Raw genomic sequence first — 15953 nt, 5'->3', positions numbered from 1 at the left:
TGTAGTGTAATAAGGAGATAAACAGAGTACTTTGAGAAGCCAAGAAAAGGGATAATTATACCCTTCCCCCTGCACCACAACCCTTCCCCCTGCATTTCTCACCAGGCTGAGCAGCCCTACCATCCTAGTTAAAACTCTGAACTCCTCCCTCCTTTGCTCTCCACAAATATATCCAATTGGTTTCCAAGTCCTTTCTATCCATGAGAAAAATTGGCCCCTCCTCTCTACACCCCTCACCGTCTTGCCCCTGCCCTGGGTTCAGACTCTAATCAGCTCTTCCCTGAATTATTCAATAATATTTAAGAAAATTACATGTACACACCTGTCAGAATGGCTATCATCAAAAAGACCACAAATAACAAATGTTGGCAAGATGTGGAGAAAAGGGAACCCTTGTACACTGTTGGTGGGAATGTAAATTGGTGTAGCCAATGTGGAAAACAGTATGGAGGTTCTGCAAACAACTAAAAATAGAACTACCATATGATCCAGCAATAGCACTCCTGGCTATATATACGAAGAAAACGTAAACACTAATTCAAAAAGATACGTGCACCCCAATGTTCATAGCAGCAGTGTTTACAATAGCCAAGATATGGAAGCAACCTAAGTGTCCATCAACAGATGAATGGATAAAGAAGATGTGGTATTATATATACATATATAAAATATATATACGTATATATATACGTATACAAACACACACACGCAATGGAATACTACCTACTCAGCCATAAAAATGAATGAAATTTTGCCATTTGCAACAATATGGATGAACTTGGAGGGTATTATGTTTAGTGAAATAAGTCAGACAAAGACAAATACTATATATTATCGCTTATATATGGAATATAAAAAATAAAAAAAACTATCGAATACAGCAAAACAGACTCACACATCTAGAGAATAAACTAGTGGAGAGAGGGAAAGGAGAAGGGCAAGATAGGGCTGAGAGATTAAGAGGTACAAACTAAAATAAGCTACAAGGATATATTGTACAGCACAGGAAATACAGCCAATTTTTTATTTATATATATATATATTTTTTGCGGTATGCGGGCCTCTCCCGTTGGGGAGCACAGCCTCCGGACGCTCAGGCTCAGCGGCCATGGCTCACAGGCCCAGCCGCTCCGCGGCATGTGGGATCTTCCCGGACCGGGGCACGAACCCGTATCCCCTGCATCGGCAGGCGGACTCTCAACCACTGCGCCACCACGGAAGCCCAATAGAGCCAATTTATAATAACTATAAATGCAGTATAATCTTTAAAAATTGTGAATTACTGGGACTTCCCTGGTGGTCCAGTGGTAAAGAATCCGCCTTCCAATGCAGGGGATGTGGGTTTGATCCCTCTTCGGGGAGCTAAGATGCCACATGCCTCGGGGGAACTAAGCCCGCGCGCCACAACTATTGAACCCTCGTGCCTCAACGAGAGAGCCCGCGTGCTGCAAACTACAGAGCCCACGCGCTCTGGAGCCTGCGCGCCATAACTAGAGAGAGAAAACCCGCACGCCACAACTAGAGAGAAGCCTAAGCGCCACAAAGAAGAGACCACACGCCGCAATGAAAGATCCCACATGTCTCAATGAAGATCCCGTGTGCTGCAGCTAAGACCCGACGCAGCCAAAAAGATAAGGAAAATAAATTAAATAAATATTTACAAAAAAGATTGTGAATCACTATGTGTACACCTGAAACTTACATAATATTGTAAATCAACTATACCTCAATTTAAAAAGAAGAAAAAATGGCATTTATATTCATTTATTTACCGTATAACCAATACATATTCTCATGGAAAAATTAGCAAATGCAAATGGTTAGAAAAATTTACATCTAATATCATTCCATGATATATCGCATTTTGATTTTCATCCTTCTAGATTTTCTCATATAATTAAATACTAAACCTAAGTATAAAAATGATACCATGGAGTTTTGCTTAAGCCAACCTGCGATTACATTTGGTACTACTAGGTCCACGTGAATTTAAGTGCTTACCATGCCTTACCTCCTGACCATGTGATTCACACCAAAAGAAATTAAAGAGGAAAAAAAAAACTTTCTTTTTTTATTAAAAATTTATTTTTATTTTTTTAAATGGCATTTATATTCGTTTATTTATTGTATGACCAATACATATTCTCATGGAAAAATGAGCAAATGCAAATGGTTAGAAAAATTTACATCTAATATCATTTCATGATATATCCTCATTTTGATTTTCATCCTTCTAGATTTTCTCATATGCCTATACATATGAATAAATATATATTCACAAAACTAGGATTATAACATAACTTTGGAGACCTGTTTTTGTCACTTTATATGTTATGTCTATGATCATAAATACACATCTACATTATCATTTTTCTAGATGCTTAGCATTCAGGCTGATTCCCATTCTTCTCTGTGATAAACAACGCTGAGCTGGGATGACTGTGTTTGTGGTGCTATCGTTGTGCACTTGTCCAACCATTTCCTTGGGCCTCATTTCTATAAGGGGAATTACTGAGTCAAAGGAAGTCACATATTTAAGGCATTTGTGCATACTAATAAATGCCCTCAGAAAAGGCTCCTGGCTTGGTTAAGTGCAGAGATGATATGAATTAGCAGTTGACACAATATTCCATTTACATGCTTATTAACTCCAACAAATTATGCCCAATCATTCCTGTGATAAGGTTTGGGGCCTGTTTGTAGAAAGGCAGATCCCACCTTGAGTTTCCTATGGGGCAGTGAATGGTAGACAGCAGTCTTCCCATTTAATAATCACCTGGATTAGTTCTTTTTCATCTCTCCATCATATCTTCATAGCTACCTATGGCCCTACCAGACATCCCTGGAAGGGTTTCTATGTCTTTAGACCTGAGTTCAGGTTCAGACCCAATAACTCCAGGCTTTGTCTTCTAAGTCAGAGCTAGCTCTCCAAGTGAGTATGGCATGCGGGCTGGCCGGCCTTTGGGGGTTTCCTCCAAGAGGGGCTGGCTCTTTGCCATTTTGGTACCCTCTTACCTCTGTTTCCCAGCACATGTGCCTAGCACATATTGGACCCCCGGGAAATGTTTGTGGAACAGATGATTAACTTACCATCTCATCTGCAGCTTCCACTACTTTCCTATTATGTACACTTTGGACACATTAAAACAGAACTATTATCTATCTTCCTCTTTGAGGATAGATCTTAATCATCTTTGGATCCCAAGCTTCTAGCACATAGTAGGTTTTCAATTAGTATGTGGGCCATTGTTCATTTCATTCCCTCTGCCTGGAGTTCTTCATTTTAGGCCCACTTCAGCCAGGCTCTGGACTTGGCTGAAATCTTACCTGTCCTGAAAGGATCAGCTCAAAAATGCCTTCTTCCTTGGTTACTTCAGCCCAAAGAGTAATAACTGATATTTTTTACTAAGTACTTTACACCTCAACCATTCAAATTAAGTATTATCCCCATTTTACAGTTCAGGAAACAGAAGTAACTTCCCCACCCAAGGTTAAATGGGAGCAAATGACAAGGTCAGGAATCAAACTCCGCATGAATGAACTTAGGCAGTGTCTACAGCCACTAAACTCTACCGGTCTCTCTCTCTCTGTACATTCCTATCACATCTTTGTTTATTAGGTCGGTATACAATCTGTCACATCATCTGTATGTCTCCATGTTCTACTGAGCAGAGAGAGCTCCCTGAGGGATTTCTTTGTATTTCCAGGGTCTAGACTTATGGTTGATGATCCATGAGTATGTGTTGATTGATTTGTGCTCCATGTTTATCCGTGTCTAACATTCATGCATACCAGGTACACAAAACCACAGAGATTCTTCCCACAAATAAGAACTCTTCCTACTATCTTGAATCGGTGAACGTGACTCTCTCACGCCCTTAAGAGTTCTTATTTATCATGATTTGTGTGCTTGCCCCTTTAAACTGGTAGCACCCCAAGGACAACTCTTACACGTGTTTCATCTCTTTATCAAACTCGTGACATAGCACTGAGGTGCTAATAAATGTTAATTAATATACAAACCTTGGTTACCCCTCTCCATCATTAGATGGGCTGCAGACACTTACAGGCACCCCACCCCCTCCCCAAAGGCAACCTTGCCCAGAGTACAGATACTGGGGATCACATCCCTGGGACCACTGGAACACAGCCCCAGCCAGGGCCCCACCAAGCTGGGAAACAGGGTTTAATGTTTTAGCCTCTCCCTGGGCTCCCTTGGTAGGGCTGCACACCTGTCCCTAGTCTCCCCATGGCCTCTTTCTTTGTGTCCCTGTCTCTCTTTGTCTCTGCCTGTTTCACTCTTCGTTCCTCTGCCTCTGTTTCTCTCCAGGTTCCCTGCCTTTTCTTGTAGTTCTACCGACTCTGCTTTAACGACTTTATGTCTCTCTTATCTGTTTCTACATGTGTTTGTTTCTGGCGGCCAATCTTTTGCTCTTGTGTTTTTGGTCAGCTGCAGTCTCTGTCTCTCTGCCTTTGCATCCTCTCTGATTCAGGGCTCTTAGGTTACGACTCCGGATCCAGGTCTGTGTCCATCGGCTTGCCTCTCCTCAGCATTTATCTGGCGTCTGCCACTAGCTCCCGCTACTGCCTCGGTCTCCCCCAGGCCAGCCCAGCCCCCACGCGCGGCCCTCTGCCTAGCCGACCGGTCCCGCTTTGTTTCCCGTGTCTCGGCGCCCCGCCCCCGGCCCCATCTGGGGTCTCCGCCGCCCTCTGCCGCCCTTTGTCTGCCTTGGTCTTTCCCCCACTCCTTTCCCTGGGTCTGCCTTTGGATCTCTCTTTGTCTCTCCGGGCCGGGGTGGCTGGCGCTGTCGGCCAGCTCCGGAGTTCGGCGCGGGTTGCCCGACACAGCGACAATTAGGAAGTCTTCGGCCCACCACATCCAGCTCCAGACCAGGAGGCACACGGTTAATACCACCGAGTTCGGGCAACTGTCCTCGGCTCAGAGTAGCCCTCTCCGCGGCACGCGGCTGCCCGCCGGCCACAGAGCTCTGGAGGACGCGGGCTGCCCCTACAAGCGTGCAGCTCCTCCAAGGTCCTAGAGCGCCCGGGTGCCGCCCGGCGCTTCCGCTTCCCGTCCCCGCCCCCGGCGGCAGCCCCAGGGGAACGCCTGGGACGGAGCACACCCTCTCCGTTTGGCGCCGAGCCCGCATCCCCGAGCAGTCGGCGGCGCGGGCACCGGAGCCCCGCCGAGGAGCTCCGGAGGGCGCCGGGGTGGCGGAGGCGGCTGCTGCAGCGGCGGCAGCGGGAGAAGGGGAGCGGCTGCGCGCCGGAAGGAGCAGCAGGTGCAGGGGCGGCTGGCGGCGCGGGCGGGGATCACCGGGAGCCGCGCCCCGCACCTCGGACCCGAACGCTGCCCGGTGCCCATGCCGGCCAGCAGAGGGCAGGGTGCCGCCGTCCGCACATGGCTGTGTGACCGTGAAATTGTGTCTGTTCCCTTGCTCAGGGCGACGTGCCGGCGATGGAGCGCTCGGTGGGGCCCTGGGGCGCGGATCTCCGTGGCTCAGAGGACAGGGAGCAGCTGAGAGGCACCCGCACAGGTGAGGGCCAAAGCGGTGCACCGCCGTGGGCAGGTAATGGCCGGGTGAGGACCCCGGTGCTGGGCTCTGCCTGGCCCAGACCCAGAAAAATCGGACATGAACTGTGCTTCCGGGGGTGGGGGTGGGGGGGCGGGGAGGAGGGGAGCAAAAGCCAAGGGACGGAGCCAGTGTTTTTGAGCACCTACTGTGCGCCAGGCCTTGAGGGGCATCATTTCAAGGACTCCCTCCCCGTCCCCGACAGTGATCAGCAGGCTTGCTGCTTCTGCCCTACTTCAGGCCTCATTCTGTCTCATCCCAGCAATTGCAGCAGCCTCCCCTCAGCCCTTTTCTCTCCAGTGATGCACTGTGCAGCCACATTGATCTAAGTCCAGATCTAATCCTGTCTCCCTTCACAAAAACCTTCCCTAGCTCCCTTCTGCTCCTAATTAAAAGCCTTAGCCCAGTGTTCAATCCAGATCTTACATGCTTAATCTAGTCTCAGCATCCCTTTCCATGGTTTACTCTTTTCTTTGCTGTGAAAGCCCAGCCCTGTCTCTTTATTTCCTCTCTCTCATGACAGCACAGTTATTCTGAGCCTGCAATTATAATTTTTTATGCCTTATCTCCTACCCATCCTGAGGGACAGGTGTGTGTCTGGGTCCTCTCAGATACACGCAAGATGATTGAAGTAATAAGTTACGGACTGGGCTAATATAAAAAAGATATAATGTAATTAGCAAATACCAGGCTTTCCAAATAGAGGCAATATAATGTAGGGCTTAACACAGGCTTGAGAATCAGACAGACCGGAGTTAGAAACCTGGTTTTGCTACTTTATAACTCACTTTGAGCAAGTGGTTTAAATTCTCGGAGTCTCCATGTTGGCAAAATGGGGGTAGTTAACAGTATTACCTCATAGGATTGTTTGCAAGGATTCAGTAATGCTTGGTTAAGTTATTGGCACATATGAAGGGCATGCATGGTAAAAGGAAGTTACTGTTACTGAGAGGCACAGACAATAATAAGTGCTTCAGAAATTCAGAGGAGAGAGAGCAAGAGAGATCCTTGCAACCACAGATGGTCAAGGACGCCTTTCTGGGGAGGTTGCGATCAAAGATAGGGGCTGAGCCAAAGGGCAGGGTCTACAACTCCTTTTTCTTTCCCCAGGTCTAGGGAGTGAGAACGTGGAGATTTCTCAGCCAGATGAGTTTGAACATGCCCCACAGGAGGATGACTTGGGGTTCAAGGAAGAGGAAGATTTGGCCCCAGGTCATGAAGTAGGAAATGCCTCTCTCAAACCTGAAGGCATTCAGACCTGGGATGACTTGTGGGTCCAGAGAGTGGGACCTGGGAAACCACAGGCCCGGGACAGAGGCCCTCGGCTCCTGGGAGAACCACGCTGGGGCCAGGCTAGTGATCGGGCTGCCGTGTGCGGCGAGTGTGGCAAGAGCTTTCGGCAGATGTCAGATCTGGTGAAACACCAGCGAACCCACACAGGGGAGAAGCCCTACAAGTGTGGGGTCTGTGGGAAGGGCTTTGGGGATAGCTCTGCCCGCATCAAACACCAGCGAACTCATAGTGGTGAAAAGCCCTACAGAGCCCGGCCACCAGCCCAGGGCCCCCCAAAGATTCCTCGGACCAGGATCCCTGCTGGTGAGCGCCCCACCATCTGCGGTGAGTGCGGCAAGAGCTTCCGGCAGAGCTCTGACCTGGTGAAACACCAGCGGACACACACGGGCGAGAAGCCCTACAAGTGCGGGGTCTGTGGCAAGGGCTTTGGCGACAGCTCTGCCCGCATAAAGCACCAGCGGACACACCGGGGGGAGCAGCCCCCCCGGCCCGTGGTGCCCCGACGGCTGCCATCTCGAGCAGCCGCGGCAGCCGCACAGGGACCTAAGGCCCAGGACAAGCCATACATCTGCACCGACTGTGGCAAAAGATTTGTGCTCAGCTGCAGCCTCCTGAGCCACCAGCGCAGTCACCTGGGGCCCAAGCCTTTTGGCTGTGATGTGTGTGGAAAGGAGTTTGCCCGGGGCTCAGATCTGGTGAAGCACCTGCGGGTGCACACAGGAGAGAAGCCTTACCTCTGCCCCGAGTGTGGCAAGGGCTTCGCTGACAGCTCCGCCCGGGTCAAGCACCTCCGCACCCACAGTGGCAAGAGGCCTCATGCCTGTCCGGAGTGTGCCCGCACCTTCAGCCTCAGCTCCACCCTTTTCCGCCACCGCCTCACTCACGCGGAGCCCCAGGACTTCAGCTTCCCAGGCTACCCCCTCGCCCCCCTGATCCCCAGCCCACCCCCCAACTCAAGCCCACCCGCACCTCCCCTCGGCACCAGCCCCCTGCTGACGCCTCGAAGCCCTTCGCACTCGGGTGATGGCCCTTTCGGCCTGCCTGGCTTGGAGCCGGAGCCTGGGGGCCCACAGGCTGGGGAGCCGCCTCCACCACTGGCGGGTGACAAGCCCCACAAGTGCCCTGAGTGTGGCAAGGGTTTCCGCCGAAGCTCGGACCTGGTGAAACACCATCGTGTACACACGGGGGAAAAACCCTACCTCTGCCCTGAATGCGGCAAGGGTTTTGCCGACAGCTCCGCCCGAGTCAAGCACCTCCGCACCCACCGTGGTGAACGGGCTCGGCCACCGCCACCATCCACTCTCCTGAGGCCACACAACCCCCCTGGCCCAGCACCCACGGCCCCTCGATCCCGAGTCCGGGCTCATCCCTCTGGGCCCAGCCAGCCCCACGTGTGTGGCTTCTGTGGGAAGGAGTTTCCCCGGAGCTCAGATCTAGTCAAACATAGGCGCACACACACCGGGGAGAAGCCATACAAGTGTGCAGAGTGTGGCAAGGGTTTTGGTGACAGTTCTGCCCGCATCAAGCACCAGCGTGGGCACCTGGTCTTGAGGCCCTTTGGGACAGGGGATGGTCAGGCAAGGCCCCTCAAAGAGGAGCCACCAACAGGACTGGAATGATGGGGTCCAGGGAGGGTGGAGGCCCAGGAGACCAAAGGGGGGGTATCTGCCACTTAAGCAGAGAAGAAAGGGCCTGGGAGGCGGTGGGAGGGAGAAGGAGGGGAAGAAACAAATGGGAGAAAGGAGTGGATAGATAGCAATAGAGATTTGGAGACAATGACCTTGAAGCTCAGGAAACTCCTGGCTGGGCTCAGTCAGGACCTTGCCAGTGTGGTTTATACCCCCAGCTTCTAGAACACTGCCTAGTATACAGTAGGCAATAAATATTTGTTGATGAATAAACTGACCTTAGCCTGAGGGCCCTTAAAGAACTCTAAATTCCTGCTGCCTCTTAACCTGTAAATTGACCCCTCCCAACCTTGCCCCTGGGAGACCAGCACCCTGAACCAGGGTTTGTTAGACCTATGAGCTGCAACAATGAGACTTCTGAGGTTTAGGGTGACAGAGTGAGGCAGGGCCATCTTGACCACCCTACTGATGGTGAGAGTACTGTGAGGCAGGCAGTACCCAGCCTCAGGCCGCTGGACGCGGTCTTAGCCAGGAAGAGGACACTTGGAGAGGCCAGACCTATCTGCCCTGGAGAAGCCCAAACTGCCCTGACACCTGGACACGGCAGAATAGGTCAGAGACAGCAGAAAGAGCAGTCACTGCCCTGGATGCTAAGCCCAGGTCCTGGTGGACGGCAGCAGAGATACACTGGGAGAAGGGCAGTATAGGGGTGAGGAGAAGCCAGGGAAGCACCAAGGCCTGACAGCCACATCTCCGTGTGTCTTGCCAATAAACTGCTTCTTGTCTGAGGCTTGGACTCTTGTGTGCATGTGTGCATGGTGAGGGGTGAAAAAGGTGCCGAAGGGTCACCATAGGCAAAACCCACAAGCCATGTTGTAAACTTGCTCTCTTTGAGCCCTGTCAAAGAAGTTGGGTTGTCATACCTGCTTTTTAGCTCTGACAACGGGTTAAGAAAACGGCCACCAGGCCTGTCAGCTGATGCCTCAGACCTGAGTTCTGGCTGCCCACGGGAGCCACCTACGCCACAGGCTCGAGCGAGACCCTTAAAAGGAAAAACACTCGGTGGGAGCGTGGGGGGAGGGCGGGTGTTCTGCGAGCGCTGTTGCTATGGCGACAGGTACCAGGAGAAAAGTGGCCGGCAGGAATTGGTACCAGCTCAGAAGACCCCGACACTGATGTTCTGCCTTCTGGGAAACCCCACCTCCCTGCGACCCTTTTTTTTATTTGTCGATAAACAGGTCATTTGGCTGCATAGCCCAAAGGCAGGGCAAAGGGGATGTCTCTATCCCCCAGAAAAGGCAACCGTATTTCCCAGCCACCCGTGCGTCATTAGGTGCAGGACTCCGACTCCAAGCTTTTTCCGAGGAGGGCGCCAATAGAGAGGAAGGGGAAAAAGGAACTGACCTGATTGGCCAGGGACAAAAAAGACTAGGGCGGTTCACCCATCTAAGAAATGAAGTACAAGTCTCCCTACAACTTCGCTGGCTTGGCGGCTCAGCTAATTTGCGTGCGGGAACGGTCCCCGGGTAGAAGCTCTCGCGACATCTTAACCGTTGGCCGGGCTTCCTTAGAAACCAATGAAAGCTTGCTGCAGCGCGGCTCCTCCCAGTCCTCCCACCCCTGCCAAGTTGTTAAACGGATTCGAAATCCCAGAATTTTGAGTTCAGGCCTGGTGTTCTCAGCGGCTTCTGTCCTTAAGTGCACACAAACACCCATAGACCTGAATGGAGGCCTTTGGGGCTTTGGGAAGATCCTCCCTGCTGGTTGCCGTGTCTCACCTCCGTACCAGGTCGGCCTCCAAGCTAGTCTGCAGTGAACTTTGTAAAATCTGACCACTGCACTCCCCTATTAAAAACCCTGCCGTATATGCGAATGTCCTCTCTATAAAACTTAACTCCTAGATGGCATTCAAGGCCTTCCACTTGTGTGGTTTCAGACCCATGCCTCTTAAATATTCTGTTTTCGTAACTTGGAATGCCCCCTTCCCAACGTGTTAACCTATCCAAACACCTCAAGTGTTACTTCCTCCCAGAAGCCCTCCCTAAACCTCCAGCCTGAGTTAGAACCCCCTTCATCTGATGTGTTAACCTCCCTTAACACATCGAGAGCTTCTTTAGGATAAAGAGACACTCAACAGCATTACCTACTGTGTGCTGGGTACTGGGCATAGAAAGATGAATAAGACAAAGTTTCTGCCCTCAGTTTCTACACAGAAGCTAGACATTGAACAAATATTTTCAAGCGTGGTAAAGACTAAGCAGGAAGCAGGCATGCAGGAGAGACTCCCACATGATTCAATGTCTCTCCAAAGAAGTGGCAATTATGTTAAGACGTAAAGAATGATTCGGAACAAGCCAAGAAAGGAGGAGGTGGGAGATGAGATGGCAGATGGCGTGTTCTATGCACCAAGTCCTTGGGTGGATAGTCCTACCATGCACCCAAGTCCTACCAAGAACTCAAGTAAACTTCTAGTGAGGCTGAAGGCAAATAGTGAAATGCAGAATAGTGAAAAGTAAGATAAAGACTTCCAAATTCAACTTTCTACTTCCCAGTCCTAAAAGGGGCCTGGCACACAATAAGGTCACTCAATACTTTGGTGAACGATGTCCTTGGAACATGATGTGCTGTTCATGAGAGTTTACAGTCCCACAAACTGCTACCTCTTTGTCCATCTGGCAAACTCCCACTCATCTTTGAAGGTCCTTTACGTTTATCTCTTTGGTGAGGCCTGCACCCAATATCCACTCCCTTCCAGGGAGTTGCCAGAACACCTATTGTTTCCTTTTCATATGTATATAATATATATATCATATACATATATATTTTTAAATCACCTTCTTTACCAGACTGTGAGATTCTCAAGAACAAGAACTAGCTCTGATTCCAGATAGATACTTGTACATGTTCCTCCTTTTGCAAGCATCTGTTCCAAAGTCCTCCCACAGCAGGAGGACCTTCCAGTAGGGACTTTCACTGCTCCCAGCTGAGTCTCCTCACTGATTCTCTGAATTAGGGGAAGCACGCCTTGCCTTTCGCTAGAGTTCCTGCCATAATCTGGCCCTGCCTGCCTCTTCTCCAACTCCCACACTACCTTTCCATTAACTCACTTGGCTCCAGCCATACAAGCCTTCTTTCTTTTCCTCAAACAAGCCAAGCTTAATCTCACCTTAAAGTCTATGTAGTTCTGTCTAGAACATTCTTCGTCTAGATTTTCAAATGGCTAACTTTTTCTCATCATTCAAGTTTCATCTCATGTATTATATCCTAAGAGATGCCTTCCCTGCCCACATTAAAGAAGCTCCCAACCATAGCCACTCCCTGTTGCATCATCTGGCCCTATTTCCTTCTCACACCTATCCTTACCTGAAATTATCTTATTTACTTGCTGACATTTTTTACACCTTGAGAAGTGCCATGGTAGCTAAGATTTTTGTCTCTTTTGTTCACTACTGCATCTCCAATATCTAGAATAGTGCCAGGTACATAGTAGGGTTCAATAACTATTTCATGAGAGAATTAACACAATCAAAGTGGCTTTCGGGATCCTGAGGGTGAGATTCACACTCATTTACCCCCTTTTCCCAGCTCTGAGGAAGAGCAAAACTTTGACCAGATGTAATCCCAACATCCAAATTATGTTCTGGGCTCTGCAGACTGAGGATCAGCCTTGAGTCCTGGCTCTGCTACCAATTTCCTCGTGTAACCTCATTTCTGAGAGAGAATTTGGTGCAACAGGAAAAGCATGAGGTTTGGAATGGCTACTTACCAGCTATGTGACTTTGAGCAAATTACTTAAGCTTTTAGTTCCCTCATTTGTCAAAGGAAGGTAATATGATTGATCCCCACGGGGTTGTTGTAAAGAGACAACTAGGAATTGTAAGCACTTACTGAATGTAATTTCTCTTTCATCATTTCTGAATCTTCGTTGCCCCATTCATAAATTGGGAGAATTAGGTATCTTTTTCAAGAGAAGTGGGAAGATACAGATCTTTACATGAAATATCTCAATTTTTAAATGTTGGAAATTAAATTTTGTAAAAGACCTCTCGTGCTTCTTTTGAAGTTAACTCTCAAGTAAACTTGAGAGCCAAACAAGATACTTCTGTGGACTGGATCTGGTCCGTGTGCTATAATTTTCCACCTAGGCTACTGGGTTGCTGGGAATGCTGTGACAACACTTACTGTGTAACTTAGGCAGGTCAGTTAGCTTCAATTAGCTCATCTGTGAAGTTCAATTAGCTCATCTGTGAAATGGACCCACCTTTGTGAGGATCGAGATCAGATGTGCAAAAGGCTTAGCATAACGATGGCGCATAAGAGACACACCACGCAACAAACAGCAGCGGTTGCTTGGGTGGCTGTTGGTAAGTATGTATTCAAGGAGCAAGATATCCCAGAGACCAGGAGACCGTGAAGGCGACGCTGCGAAAGGAGGAAAGATGGGAGAAGAGGCAAAAAGAGGGAAGGGAAGAGGTGAGGAGGCAACAGGGTCCGCCCTCCAGGCGGGGCGCCAGCGAGAGGCCCAGGCAGGGGCGGGAGCGCACGTGGCCTATTTCGGGCGGAGCAGACGCGCTTGGCCGCAGCTGAGACCTCCGAGCCGGCCGCAGGAGACGAGCCTTTAAGGTAGGTCACTACCGGACTGTGAGGACCTTGAACACCGAGTAGGGTGGCCCAGGGTCTTTGGGAGTCGGGGTTGAGCGGAAGGCACTGGGCGTGGGCTCGCCACCCTCCCGGGGCAGTTTGGGCCGGACGCCTGGGTCCTCTGGCCCCTCCCCTAGGGGGCGGGGTTATGTATTCTGACCAATGGCCAGTCGTCACCGAGGCCCCGCCCACTCCCCGCCCCCGGAGTCGCGGCGTCGCAGAGTGCCCAACCGCCCGGCGCCCTGGCCTGGGGCAGCGCGAGCGCCCGAACCTGCGGCTGGTGAGTGCTCACCCCCTCAGGGTCTCCGCCCCGATCCTGCCTCCAGCCCGTGCCCTAGAGCTCCGAGCCGCGGACCCAGGCACTGGGGAGTGACTCAGCGCGGGGAGGGTGGTGACTCACTGGGGCTAGAGATTCGAAGTGTTCAGGGCCTTGAATGCCGGGATGAGTGGGGTGAACAAGAGTCTTCCGAGCTGGTCCTGGGATAGGGCTGGGGCCCAGGGCCGGGCTGGGATAGAGGGAAGAAGGTCAGACACAAAGATCACAGGAGAAGCCACGGCTGCACCGCCTTGTGTGGGCCAGAGCCATGGTGGGGGGGCGGGTCCTGAGCTTCTGACTCAGCTCCCTGCCCCAGGACACCAAGATGCCCGGTGAACAGCAGACAGAGGAGGAGGAGGAGGAAGAGATGCAAGAAGAGATGGTGCTGCTGGTAAAGGGTGAGGAGGATGAGGGTGAAGAGAAGTATGAAGTGGTGAAACTCAAGATCCCCATGGACAACAAGGAGGTACGTGTCCCACACCCTGGGGTCCCTTCACCCCTAAACCTGGTGCAGGTCCAGCCTCCCTCAGACAGAATCCAGGGATCCTGTCCCTACTTTCCCTTGACTCTCAGGGTTGGCCAACCATCCTTCTGTCCCACAGTCCATGCTGCCATCATACAGATGTCACGCCTACTGTGCCAGGCTCTGTGCTGGGTGCTGGAGAGTAAACGCTCTCCTCGGTTCCTCGTGGAGCTTGATGTCTAGCAGGGTTAGACTGACAAGGGTGTTGAAGGTTTAAAGAGAGGAGTTTTAAGGAGATCAAAATGTGAGTTAGATTTACCCATTAGAGACCCTAACTGCCACTAGGTATAGTTCTACTTCCCAAAACCCTACAGGACTCCCACCCACAGCCAGAGCAGCCCTGAGTCCAGCTGGAGGACTTCTGGGCCAGATTTGTGGGCCCAGGCTCCCTCTGATTTCTTCATGCACAGGCGCCAGTTCCCAGAAAAAGAAAGTTCTGCTGCCCCCTAGTGGATGTGGTGGGCCCTAGGGGGAGGGGGCTGGCTGCTGTGGCCTCCTCTTCCAGTCAAAATAACTATTTAGGGAATTCCCAGGCGGTCCAGTGGTTAGGACTCTGCGCTTTCACTGCCGCGGCCCGTTTAGTTCTGTTTTCTCAGGCCTCCTTGGCCCATCCTCCTAGCTCAGCCTGCCTCTTCCGGCCCTGTGAATCCCCTGGTCTCCACCTTTGGCCTGTAAGTTTAGAACTCAGACTCCAGAGATTAGGGTGGACTTTCAACTCTGTCACTTACCAGCTGTGTGACCTTAGGCAAGTTTAACCTCATTGTGCCTCAGTTTCCTCACTGGTAAAAGGGAAATCATAATAGCACCTACTTCTTGGGGTTGGGAGGATTAAATGAGTTAATACATGTAAAGAGTTAGAACTGTGTCTGGCACATAATAAACACTATGTAAGTATTTGCTGCTATTATTCATTCTTCTCTCTAAAGTTCAGGACCTTGGGCTAGGTCATTCTTCTGGAGATTTTTCTACTCATTTTTATCAAGGCCTTTCTGGGCTGAATCCTGAGGCTGGGAGTGAACAGGGAAACCTAGAACATGGAGGCCTAGACAGAATTGAGGGCAAATAACTCAAGGCAGTGGGGAAGGCTTCATGGAAATGACTTTGACGTGGGCCTTGAAAACTTAGTGGGAATTTGGCAAATGGAGGAGGAGGAGGAAGGGCATTCCATGATGAGGAAACAGCAAAAGCAAATGCTCAGAGAAGATAAGGCCAGAGAAGTAGGCTGGGCCAGAGAGTAAAAGGTGTTGAAAGCCAGCTTAGGAATTTGGACATACTCTGTTAGGTTATGCGGTGCCATCAGAAGCCTCAAATCAGAGGAGAGACATGATCAGATTTTCTATTTAGAAGAATCGTTGGCTGCTGTGGGGAGACCAGGTCAGGTATGGCTGGTAGCCTGCTCTAAGGTAGTGGCAGCAGGGGAGAGAAGATGGAAATAAGGGGGTTTTGGGGAACATTGATTGGACTGGATGGAGCTAAGGATGGGAAGGGTGGGTGTAGGCATGGCTAGTCATGAAAAGGCTGTAGAGCTAGACTCTAAATGGTATCATGTAGCGGTTAAAAGCATTGGCTCAGGGCTTCCCCGGTGGCGCAGTGGTTGAGAGTCCGCCTGCCGATGCAGGGGACACGGGTTCGTGCCCCGGTCCGGGAAGATCCCACATGCTGCGGAGCGGCTGGGCCCGTGAGCCATGGCCGCTGAGCCTGCGCGTCCGGAGCCTGTGCTCCGCAACGGGAGAGGCCACAACAGTGAGAGGCCCGTGTACCGCAAAAAAAAAAAAAAAAAAAAAAGCATTGGCTCAAATCCTAACCACTATTTACCAGTTTTGCCTCGACAGCTTTTTCATCTATAAAATGAGATAATGAAAGTAAGATCCTTGAAATCCAGTCTCAGTATCACGTGGGTGACTGGATTTGGTGGAGGGTGGAAATGAGAGTTACACACACACATCCCACAAAGATTTAGCACTGTGCCCACAAGATAG

The 15953-nt window shown here is 50.6% G+C and overlaps 2 protein-coding genes across 2 annotated transcripts; both read left to right on the top strand.

Annotated features, from left to right (window-relative positions):
- The first annotated feature begins 5110 nt into the window (after window positions 1–5110).
- ZNF48 (zinc finger protein 48) lies at window positions 5111–9283 on the top strand. The gene is made up of 3 exons (XM_007107388.4): window positions 5111–5282; window positions 5444–5537; window positions 6684–9283. The coding sequence occupies exons 2-3, from the start codon at window positions 5459–5461 to the stop codon at window positions 8483–8485; spliced, it is 1881 nt and encodes a 626-aa protein (XP_007107450.2). The 5' UTR covers window positions 5111–5282; window positions 5444–5458; the 3' UTR covers window positions 8486–9283.
- A 3985-nt stretch (window positions 9284–13268) lies between these two features.
- On the top strand, window positions 13269–14866 carry LOC112064849 (uncharacterized). The gene is made up of 2 exons (XM_028483463.2): window positions 13269–13415; window positions 13768–14866. The coding sequence occupies exons 1-2, from the start codon at window positions 13284–13286 to the stop codon at window positions 14155–14157; spliced, it is 522 nt and encodes a 173-aa protein (XP_028339264.2). The 5' UTR covers window positions 13269–13283; the 3' UTR covers window positions 14158–14866.
- The last annotated feature ends 1087 nt before the right edge of the window (window positions 14867–15953 follow it).

Source organism: Physeter macrocephalus, unplaced genomic scaffold (assembly GCF_002837175.3).
Source record: "Physeter macrocephalus isolate SW-GA unplaced genomic scaffold, ASM283717v5 random_33, whole genome shotgun sequence".
NCBI classification, from domain to species: domain Eukaryota; kingdom Metazoa; phylum Chordata; class Mammalia; order Artiodactyla; family Physeteridae; genus Physeter; species Physeter macrocephalus.
The sequence above is the reverse complement of the archived record's forward strand: the minus strand, read 5'-3'. Positions and strand labels throughout refer to the sequence as shown.

Bases quoted from the DNA above. Each gene is read 5' to 3' on its own strand.
- ZNF48 (XM_007107388.4), top strand. From the start codon at position 5,459: ATGGAGCGCTCGGTGGGGCCCTGGGGCGCGGATCTCCGTGGCTCAGAG. The intron at 5,538-6,683 runs GTGAGGGCCAAA...TTCTTTCCCCAG, and splicing joins GCTGAGAGGCACCCGCACAG to GTCTAGGGAGTGAGAACGTG.
- LOC112064849 (XM_028483463.2), top strand. From the start codon at position 13,284: ATGTATTCTGACCAATGGCCAGTCGTCACCGAGGCCCCGCCCACTCCC. The intron at 13,416-13,767 runs GTGAGTGCTCAC...TCCCTGCCCCAG, and splicing joins AGCGCCCGAACCTGCGGCTG to GACACCAAGATGCCCGGTGA.